An 11,461-nucleotide genomic window follows, 5' to 3' on the forward strand; every position below is an offset into this window, starting at 1 on the left:
GAAAGCAGCGTCAAGGACCCCCACCATCCAAATCATGCCCTCTTCACATTTCTACCTTTGGGAAAATGGAACAGTTTCTTCCCCTCTGCCATCGGATTTCTGAACATACAATGAACCACAGATATTACATTACTTTATCCTATTTTGTTGCACTATATTTATTTTTGAAACATAATTTAGCGTAGCTGATATGAACATTGTTGATTTTTAAAAAATTTACAACCCACTCATAAAGGTTTAATATCCGCTATTTATGATAAGTTGGCAGGTTTAAGATCTGACCCCCTTGATAAAATTAAATCTGCCAGGGAACAGGATTTAAGCCTTTCATGGTCGGATTAGGTTTGGAATTTAATCTTTAAGTTGGTTAACTCCACATCCCTCTGTCCCCGTCACTGTTTGTTGCAATTTAAAATTGTACATAGGGGCTCATCTGTCCAAAGCCAAATTATCTCATCTTTATCCAGATGTAAATTGTGATAAATGTAAGAGAGATGACACCTCTCATTCATACGTTTTGGATGTGCCCAAGCCTCGAAAAATACAGGAGGGATGTTTTCCAAACCCTATCCTTAATCCTTAATTTAAACCTCGAACCTAACCCTCCGATTGCCCTCTTTGGTACCACTGGAGAGGATGACGTCTGGTTGACTCCCAATTAAATCTCGGCTTTTGTCCCTTTGCCTCCCTTTTGGCCAAACGTACAATATGACGAAGTTGGAGGGACGCTACCCCGCCCACCCATGCTCAGTGGTTGAGGGATATCATGTCCTGTTTAAATCTAGAAAAGATTTGTTATTCTGGCAGTAACTTAGGCAAAAGGTTTCAAAATTTATGGGGACCTTTCCTGAACCTACTTTCAGAACCTTTAGGTTTAACTGGTCTTCAGGTTTTACTTATGTAAAACTTTATTACTCCAGGTACAAGTTATAGCTGTATAACTTGGGGTAGGGGGAAATATAATATTCAGGATAATATTATAGATGTGTTCTTGTGTATTTTACAAATTTTCTGTTTACTTATGTAAAACAATAAAAATATTTAGAAATAAACGTAATTTATAGCAATACATGCAATGTGATGCTGTTGCCAAACAACAAATTTCGTTACATGTTCAGGGCAATAAATTCTGATTTCGAGATTGGAGGGGTGAGTAATGGAGGGGGGTGGGGTGGGGAAGATTGAACAAACCTGGGTTGATTTCTCTGGAGTGTGGGAGGCTGAGGGGGAAACACAATAGAGATGTATAAATATAGGGTAGACCGTCACAATCTTTTCCACAGGGGCAAAAGTGTCACCCACGAGCGGACGTGTTTCAGATGAGGAGGCGGAGATATGCCAGACAATTTTTTTCCCCCCACAGCTCAGTGGTTGAGGGATATCATGTCCTGTTTAAATCTAGAAAAGATTTGTTATTCTGGCAGTAACTTAGGCAAAAGGTTTCAAAATTTATGGGGACCTTTCCTGAACCTACTTTCAGAACCTTTAGGTTTAACTGGTCTTCAGGTTTTACTTATGTAAAACTTTATTACTCCAGGTACAAGTTATAGCTGTATAACTACAGCTTGGAATGGGCTGCCAGGAATCAGAATTTATTGTCATGAACACGTCACAAAATTTGTTGTTTTGCAGCAACATCAAAGTGAAAGCATTCATATAAACATGATACAAAAATAGTGCAAGAAAAAGAAAAAGAAATGTAAGGCTCATTGATCATTCAGGAATCTGATGGCAAAGGGGAAGAAGCTGCCCTTGTGCCGCTGAGTGCTGGTCTTCAGGCTCCTGTACCCCTTCACTCTTGGACCATGGGGGGCACCATGGTAGCAGAGTGAAGAGGGCAGGGCCTGGGTGTTGGGGGTCCTTGAGGATAGAGGCTACTTTTTTAAGGACCCCCCCCCCCCCCCTCTTGTAACCTCTTCCGGGAAGATACTCTTTTCGATCTGTCCCTTGGTTCTCACTGACTTTTAGTGAGGCATTTGCTGGTTCCATTGGGGCCCCTGAAAGAAATCGTGGCGTGAAGCTCCACCGTACAACAGAGACGAGACACACGAAGGGAGGGAGTGTCCCGCACGGAGCGGCACCCGCCCCAAATTCTTGAACTTTTCAACGTTGCCGTGCAGAGGATGAGGGCAGTTTGTTTCGGTTCGGGTTCCGCCGCCTTCGTTAGTGGAGATTGTTCGTTGGCTTTCGCATTGGGGGTTGGACCCAGGGACTTGGGAACCTCCTCTGGGGGGGAGAGATGGGCACCTTGCGGGAGCTTGACTGACTTGTGTCCGGATTTGGGGAGGGGACCCACAGGCTGGTGAACCCGATTCATTCCAGCCTTTTGTCTCCTGGATAAAGAGTTATTCACACTCAATCCGACCAAGATTCAGATGATGGCTCGGGACCGGGGCTGTGCGGCGGAGAGTTTCTGTGCGAACAACCCAATCGCTTCTCGCAGGGGTTGAGGTCTTGCATCTCGCCGATTGCAGAGCGTGTGTGGGCTTTGAACCCCCATGGCGAAGGCGGAGGAGGGTGACCCGGTGCCTGCCCTGCGCCACGATGGCGCGGCGGAGGAGCGATCCCACGGCGCAAAGAATCTGGCGGCTCCCCCCCGGGTCCCCGGGAGATCTCCGGTCAACTCCCCGAGGCCATCGCCGCGAAATTCCCCTTTGCTCTTCCGCAGACTCTTAATGAACAGGAGCATCCGTCTGCAGCGCCGCTTCACGGTGGCGCAAACCAGGTTAGTGAATCGGAAAGGTGAAGCGAGAGAGAGAGCAGTATGCCCTTTTAAACGAACAGTCCCGCAAAGGTGCAGCGGACCATGGGACGGGGTTTATTGCGAGCATCGCGGATTGTTGACTGCATAAAGAACTGGGGGTATTATCCAGTGACTCACCTCTGGACAGCGCGCGTCTCCAGTCTCACACATCACTCACTGTCTCACCCAGTGTAACATTGTTGACCCCCCCACCTCCCCTCAATAACACGGTTGGTGTGCTGGCAAAAAAAAAACACCCACTGAATGCCCCCGGGGTGTGTGTACTTCAGTTGTCACTGCTTTTACACTGTACATCGCACCAGAAGTAATACTTTGTACATTATAAAATGACAATATTGGAGAGAGGATTGCAAATGATCTTAAATTACAGTAAAGCTACAAGGAAGATATATTGACATAGTTTGAGTCTCAATGGGTAGAATACCTGTCTAAAAATACCTGGTATAAAAATCTCACCAAAGGTCTTTGTAGCACTCTCTGTATATCGCACCGTGTCTATCATTCCATGTCTAGAACACTGTGTATATCACTCAGCCCAAGGCTCTGTGGTAACACACTGTGCCACTGGTATCTCTCTTTCTCCCTTTCTTTATTTTTTTTAAAAAACTTTGCCTCTTTTGTGTTGGCAGCAAAAAAGGCTGAACGACCAAGGGAACAGCTCACCCGAGCCATCCGAGACTCGCATATTCATGAAACAATATTTATTTATTTGTATATACACTTATCCTGCATATGTTTGTCTGGGCCTGTGTGCATGTTTTGCACCGAGGACTGGAGAACGCTGTTTCGTCGGGTTGTGCTTGTGCAATCGGATGACAACAAACTGGACTTTTTTCTCTCTTTCTCTGATGGTTTCTTTATTTCTCACATACCTTCTTCCTCTTTGTTTCATTTTCTCTCATTCCCTTTCTGTCTCTGTGTCACTCACTTTCTTGCCATCTTTTTTTTCCCTCTGCCTTTCTCTTTATCATCCCCTGCAAGAATCAAGGGCTTCAAAACAAAAGTGGTGACGAGAGGAAGATGATTCTGGGTTGTAGCAAATGATTATTAATAGAAGTGGTTTGGGAAGTCTGTATTCCATCAACTTTATCCTCCTCAACTATTAAAAAAATGACTGTTTAATGCTTCACTGTAGGACTTAAGCCTGGTGTTTAGATGAACATGTAACCATTAGAAATGTTAGTGAATCACTCTTACCATTTGACAGTTACTTTTAGGTAGTTTAGTCAACAACAGAACCGATGAGTTTTCATTTCTATTGCCCTTGTGTTCTGATGTTTGTTCCTGAGGGGGTTGGAGTTAAACTGCAAGGAAAAGAGAGTTCTCTATTGTTATCATTGCCTTTCATTGTCTCATGATGAGCCACATTGCATTCACAAAATGAGGCCACTTTAGTGGTAGAAGTTCTAATAATATAATATGTAGGAGACATAACCGCACAGCAAGATCCCACATACAGCCACAAACCACTGAGTAGATACAGTGGAATGATTGAAGTGAATAAGCCCTTCTTCCCTCTGCTACTCTTTCTCCAGCAGAAACACACACACTCTTTCTTGTCCATATCGCAGGGAGAATGAATCCCAAAGGGCAGGAGCTCTGACTGTGCTGCATTGAGTTGCGGAACCCTTTTGGTGAAATTACTAAGGTGGCAGGTGGACCATTGAACCAGAGGCAGGAGTTTGAATTCACCATGGCAGCAACACCACCTAAATTCAAATCATAGAAATAACCTTGATTAAATTTTTGAAACACACCTGGGTCTCGAACTTCTTTCACATGAGGTGTATTGTCCTTAGCTGCTGTGGCCCAGAAGTGACCCCCAGACCCACATACTAAGCTGACTCCCAACTGATTCTTTATTTTAAAGGCAATTAGAGATGGACAAGTGTTGTGATTGCCAATGAGTAAAAAAAAATCCACCCTGTTGTCCTGTACTGCAGCCACTCTCAACATTTATTTTGGCTATGGCCCCTTCAGGTCCTATGTTTAAGCCCCCCACCCCCACCCCTTCCCCTGTGAAGTAAAGTTTAGTTGGTTTGTTCTATACGTCTCTCCTACAGACTGCATAACAAAAATATGTTACGTGAGGGGAAAAGAAAAAAGGCTTTTACTCTGAGCATGACAACCGTGGCTTGAAATCATCTTTATTTAACAAGTAGGGAAGAAGAAAACATGAACATGTATGTTCTGAAATTTTTTTTTTAAAAACACATTCTTGGATCATTAGGGAACCTTAAGCATAAACTTAATAAAAGAAACTTGAAAAAAATAATTCTTAAAATGAAAAGTTTAGTGAGATCCTGCGCAAGTTTCTGATGTCAGAGTCCAAATTGGATTGTGATAGTTGAAGGTCACCTCTTGTGATATCTTCCAGTCTGTTCCTGAATTTTGTCAAGGAAACTACCTTGCTGAATCCGCATTCAACTAGGTTTGATGATGGAAAGGTAATGAAAGATATTTGGCCTTTTCCCAGGAGTTTTGGAAATCTATTCTGCAGATCACTGTTAACCCAAAAATCTTGTCGAAAATTGATTGAACTTACAGCATGCAATGAAGATCAATCAGACCCTCCTGAATTTCTGCCTCAAATGGATCTCCTATCCAATGCAGGTTTAACAGCCCATTAAATATTTTCCACGGATCTGTGTGTATTTGCTTCAGGTGTTTCACATGTCATCCACCTTCACTGCTTCACATTTGGGTTTGGAAATGGTAAAAATTCCCGACGTCCAATAGACTTGGCGGTTTTTAAAGAAAGGAACAATGGCTCGCTTATTGTTATTAAGGTTACGGCGTTTACCCTGGGAGGTCTTGTGCAAAACAATTGAGTCTGTCTAAGATGTCTGCCAGGTAAAATATATCCGCCTTTGTATCAATGAGTTTTTCTCCATGTTTATTCTAGAAATGTTTGTCACTGTCTCCACTCAACTGCTGCAATAGGCAGGTGATGTGCTTTTATAGTTTATGACAATTGAAATTGAAGATTTTAAATTCCTGTAATTTTTTTCATCCACTAAGTGAAGATTGAAGGTATATAATTTTTCAGGCGTGTGATGAATGCTTTGCATCGTCCAACCACTGAAGTGGCATCATCTTGTCCTCAAATGGAATATTGTTCTTGTTTATGTAATTCTTCAAAAATAATCAGTCCCTTAGTATCTGTTTTAATCCACTAGCAAACACCTCCTCTTTCATCAACAAATTTCCATTCCAGAATCTGACTTAAGCCACGAGAAGAGTCGTCCTCTTGCAGAGTAAATTTGTCTAATTGGAAAGAGAATTTCTTAGATTGTAATGAAATGACCAATTGTCTTTCAATATCCCTTCCCATCCCATCAATATTTATAGAAGGAGTTAAGTTACTTAAAGGAATTGCCTGAATAGTTCATTTGGCATTTAAGTTTGTGACGTCATATGTTATTATGGACACTGAAGGCAAAATAAATCACTCAGCGACGTTAGGAGCCATTTCCACCTTTAGCCATCAATTAATTTATCTTGTATGATGCAAGAAGATCCTTTTCTAATTTCTGTGAAATTTCAGTTCCGAGAAATATGGAGCAAAACTTTTCAGCCTGCACACTTACTTCTTGGAATTGAAGAACAAAAGAGAAAAATGATGTGGGAGTCAATTCATTGCCACAGCTGGTTCCATGTCAGTCACACGCAATCATGTCAAAGCAAGGAACGGTCTGAAAACATTGTTAATTTTACGAATTTTTCTGGATCATCCTTAGGCAGTCTCCAAATGCCTCCATCCTTGAAAAAGAATTTGCTTTGCCTTTTCCTTTCCTTCCCCCCCAAAAATTTTTAATCTGTTCAGTTTCCATGCCCCCCACTAGACACCATGCTCCCTTAAATGTGCTGTAGACCCCAGGGAGGGATGGTGTGTATGGCCCCTGTTGAGAAAGGCTGCCGTGTATGGTCCCTGTTGAGAAAGGCTGCCGTGTATGGCCCCTGTTGAGAAAGGCTGCCGTTTATGGCCCCTGTTGAGAAAGGCTGCCGTGTATGGCCCCTGTTGAGAAAGGCTGCCGTGAATGGCCCCTGTTGAGAAAGGCTGCCATGTATGGCCCCTGTTGAGAAAGGCTGCCGTGAATGGCCCCTGTTGAGAAAGGCTGCCGTGAATGGCCCCTGTTGAGAAAGGCTGCCGTGAATGGCCCCTGTTGAGAAAGGCTGCCGTGAATGGCCCCTGTTGAGAAAGGCTGCTGTGTATGGTGTGAATCAACCTGAATTATGGAACCTAATCTTTGTGACGGGTCTTGAAGCTGTGATCAAGAGCTGAGGCTAATAGTGGGAGCACTGACAGAAATATTTAAAATGTTGCTGGCCACGGGGGAGATGCCAGAGGACTGGAGGGTGGCTCATGTTATCCAAAAGAAATGTGGTAATTGTAGGCCTGTAAGTCTGATGTCGGTGGTGGGTAAATTAATGGAATGTGTTTTTAAAGATGGTATATTCAACTATTTGGAAGGACAGGGATTAATTCATAGTCAGCATGGTTTTGTATGGGGAAAATCATGTTTAACAAATCTTAGAGTTTTTTGAGGAGGTTACTAAAAAGGTTGATGAAGATGTTATCTATTTTGACTTTAGTAAGGCTTTTGACAAGGTTCCCCATAAGAGGTTAGTAAGGAAGGTGGAAGCATGAGGTATTAATGATGGAGTGAAGTAGATTGAACAATGGTTGGATGGGAGATGCCAGAGAGTAGTGGTGGAAAATTGTTTGTCGAATTGGAGGCTGGTGATGAGTGGAGTGTCTCAGGGATCGGTACTGGGTCCACTGCTGTTTGTCATATATATTAACGATCTAGATGATAGGGTGGCAAATTGGATTCGTAAATTTACAAATGATACAAAAGATGGCAGCAGTGTTGTGGACAGGAAGATTATCAAAGCTTGCAGGGTGATCTAGGACAGTTAGAAGAGTGGGCTGAAAGATGGCAGATGGAGTTTAATACTGATAAATGTGAGGAGCTACATTTTGGTAAGACTAATCAAAACAGGTCATGCACGTTAAATAGTAGACAATTGAGGAGAGCAGTGGAACAAAGGGATTTAGGAGTCATGATACATAATTCCTGAAAGTTGAATCACATGTGGATAGGGTGGTGAAGAAGACATTTGGTATGTTGGCTTTCATAAATCAGATTTGGTCGCTGAATTACAGGAAGGATATGAACAGAATAGAAAGAGTGCAGAGGAGGTTTATGAGAATGTTGCTGGGGTTTCAGGGTTTGAGTTACAGGGAAAGGTTGAGCAGGCTGGGACTTTTTTCCCCAGAGCATAGACGATTGAGGGGTGATTTGATAGAGGTATTCAAAATTATAAGAGGGTCAGATAGAGTCAATGAGAATAGGCTTTTTTTCCATTGAGAATGGGGAAGATTCAAAGGGGCATGGATTGAGAGTAAAAGGGGAAAAGTTTAGGGGAAACATGAGGGGGAATTTCTTTATGCGGAGGGTGGAGGGTGTATGGAATGAACATCCGGAGGACGTGGTAGAAGCGAGATCAATGTTCATATTTAAGGAAAAGTTGGCTAGGTATATGGACGGGAGAGGTGTGGAGGGTTATGGGCCGAATGCGGGCCAGTGGGACTAGATGGGAGAAATTGTTTGGCGTGGACTAGAAGGGCTGAACTGGCCTGTTTCTGTGCTGTAAATGGTTATATAGGCATCTACATTCTGAATACATCCCTAGGAAAATGTTCCTTGAGTTTATTCTGATATCATGAATCTAATGAGCCTCAATCCCACCTCTCAGAGTCGGCGTCAGAAGAGACGTAATTGGGAGTGGGGGGCAAAAACTGCAATTCAAGTACTCACTCAGTGGTGGGACACGTGCCATTCCTGCCTCAGAACTCCTCCGTCCACCGCGCTGCCACACTTCCCCCTCCCTCTGGTGTTTCAGACAAGCCCACATGCTTGTAACGCTTGGAGACGAAACAAGGTGATTTATTTGGGCAATACCCCCTCTGGTGCCATCACCCGGTTTGGTCCGCAACCTCCTAGTGGCGCTAGTGCTGTGGGTGTGGGGTGGGGGGGGGCACAATAGCTCATTTTGGGGGTGCATGGCCCACGCATGCCCTTACCCCATGTGACATTGAATCTGCCACCTGCCCATTTTCCATATAAGCTTTGAGTCAGTTCAAGCATCAATTCCTCTCATTCAAGTTCCCTCCTGCAATCCTGTCATTGTATGAGGTGAGGAGATCATACTGTGGTGATTCACTAGCGAGTTTTGACAGAATATCTGCAGCTGATAGAGATATTTTCAGATCAGAATGGAAAATGTAAATATAAATTACAGCAGATCGTATTATCAGATATAATCCCGAAGCAAGTTTTTCAAGTAGACAAACGGTGCCAAACAAGACTGGCCTAGTTCAGCCCAAACTGCTCTCTCACACTGCAGAATATATTGTCACACTAGTGCGGTGGATGTGCTGGATTGGCGGAGATGCCATTAATTAGCGGAGATGCTTAGTCTCGACCACCATCTCTTAATTGACCTTTTCATCTACTGCCTGCGGAAAAAAAACTACATGTGACCTATTTCCACATTCTACCATAATCTCAAGAAAGGGAAGAAAAACTGCTTCCTTCCTCATTTGGCCCAGAACGAGAATGAATCTCAATACCTCAGTAAATATATTTCAGACAAGGTTGGATCGATTTTTACATAGTAGGAGAATTAAGGGATACAGGAGAAAGGCAGGTAGGTGGAGATCAGTTATGATCTCAATGAATAGCGGAGCAGGCTTGACGGTCCCAAATGGCCTTCCCCTGCTCCTATTTCTTAAATTCTTGTGATTTCTGGAATTACTTGTCCTTCCTCTGGTTGTCAAAGGGCCAGTAGAACTCTCGTGATGTTTGGTGGTGGTCTGATCAGTTCCAGCAACATGGAAGACACTGAGACATAGAAGACGTAAGCCAGACCACTGAACATTGCTGGAGTCAGGATGGAGATATTCACCAAATAACCATTTCCCTTGACTTCTCCATTAGCGTTTGTCCTACCTGAAGGGTTCAGTTTATTATGCCAATCCTCGAGAGAAGAGTGCTTGTATTATGCTGGACCTGGGGCAAATACATGTTAGGGCAGCAAGGTTAGGCTGGTGGTTAGCATAACGCTGTTCCAGCACCAGTGACACGGGTTCGAACCCGGCGCTGTCTGTAAGGAATTTGTACATTTTTTCCATGTCTGTGTGGGTTTCGTAAAGAGCGCTGTGGTTTTCTCCCACCTTTCAAAATGTACCGGAGTTGTACGTTAATTGGGGTATTTGGGGAGCACAGGCTTGTGGGCTGGAAGGGCTTGTTACTGTGCTGTATGCCTAATTTTTAAAAAATCACAAAATATAACAGCACATCGCTCAAGCAAATGATACCTGCTTCTGAACCAATCAAATCTCTGGGTGAAAAATGGGGACTAAAAAGTTAGCCACTTCACTGGAAAAAGATCTGAGGCAATTCATGTAAACCTTGCCGATCTACAAGTCAGGTTCTCTTCCCTGAGAACCGAAAGGTTGGTAAATTTGCTGAGCAACTCTCTGATGCTGGGGCTGGCAGTGGTAATCCCATCTCAAGAGTGTTTTCAATCCAATGACCAATGCCCTGAACTGAAGAGAAAGCAAGGATGTTCATTGATGTCCACTCCCTCATTAGCCCAGCGAGGAAAGTCCAAATCAGCACTAATCAATTGAAATCATGCCCTTGTCCTTCTCAAAGTTTTTGAGGACAGTTTGGACAGATGCCACAGCCTTTGGCCACCAGCCCCTTAACAACCCCTAATTTCTTCCCCTGCAAATTCAGAAGATCCCCAGTGATGTTGATTAGAGACTCAGTCGGGGGGACATATGAAGGTGTCTCCAGATAGATTCTAAATCCTACCTAGTCTCCACTCTGAGTCCCTACCTTCTTCTAGGCAATTGCTACTAGAGGCTGACACTCCCATTCACAGGGCAAGCAAGAGCTTTGGTTGTGCCAATTGGTCCCCCCACTATTATGATCAAACCCCCAGATTGATAGCAGAGGAATCCTTCCTGACCTCCTGCTCTTACTGGCAACATGGGAGCAGGTCTGCCTAAGGCTAACCCTGTCCCAATGTCTAACCATGTTCCCAGAAGTGAAATTCACCTGGAGCCTGGTTTTGTGATATAGGGTTCTTTCTATCCATCCCACTGGTCCAGCAGTTGTGGGCATATTGATGATATTTACACTAAATTTCTCTAGGCTCAGGCAGTACTCAGGCAGCACTGGTATCAGGTGAGTGCGCCTGACCTAGCCCCCTCCTTAGCCAGGATGCCCAACTCAGTAGGGATAAGTCCCACTACAAAGAATAGGTGGAGTATCTCGTGAAATGGTGCAAGAGTAACAACCTGAGTCTCAATGTGGACAAGATGAAAGAAATTATCATGGACTTCAGGAGGACTAGAATGACCACCCTCCACTAAACCTCAACAACTCTGTAGTAGACTGTGGAGAAAACCAAGTTCCTTAGAGTTCACTTAACAAATGACCTATCATGGACTCTCCTCACTTGTTAGGGTTCAACAGCGACTGCACTTCCTGAGAAGACTGAAGCAGGCAAGGCTACCAGCCACCATCATGTCAACCTTCTATAGGAGCTCTATCGAGAGCATCCTGGCCATCTGCATCACAGTGAGGTACGGTTGCTACAGAGAAATGGATCGGAGGT

At 43.9% G+C, this 11,461-nt stretch overlaps 1 protein-coding gene across 10 annotated transcripts in view; it reads left to right on the forward strand.

Moving 5' to 3' along the window:
- LOC138758638 (3',5'-cyclic-AMP phosphodiesterase 4C-like) overlaps positions 1-11,461 on the forward strand; it is a 230,259-nt gene that overhangs the window by 104,766 nt on the left and 114,032 nt on the right. For 2 of the 10 annotated variants that reach the window (XM_069927888.1, XM_069927889.1), the window contains exons 1-2: positions 2,102-2,725; positions 11,310-11,429. The exons of 7 other annotated variants lie outside the window; for them this stretch is intronic. In XM_069927888.1, the coding sequence (XP_069783989.1) occupies positions 2,499-2,725; positions 11,310-11,429 (347 nt within the window). In that variant the 5' untranslated portion in view covers positions 2,102-2,498. Of the gene's footprint in view, positions 1-2,101; positions 2,726-11,309; positions 11,430-11,461 lie in introns of those variants that run through there. One more of the 10 variants, XM_069927896.1, reaches the window with a different exon arrangement.

Source organism: Narcine bancroftii, chromosome 3 (assembly GCF_036971445.1).
Source record: "Narcine bancroftii isolate sNarBan1 chromosome 3, sNarBan1.hap1, whole genome shotgun sequence".
Taxonomy (NCBI): Eukaryota; Metazoa; Chordata; class Chondrichthyes; order Torpediniformes; family Narcinidae; genus Narcine; species Narcine bancroftii.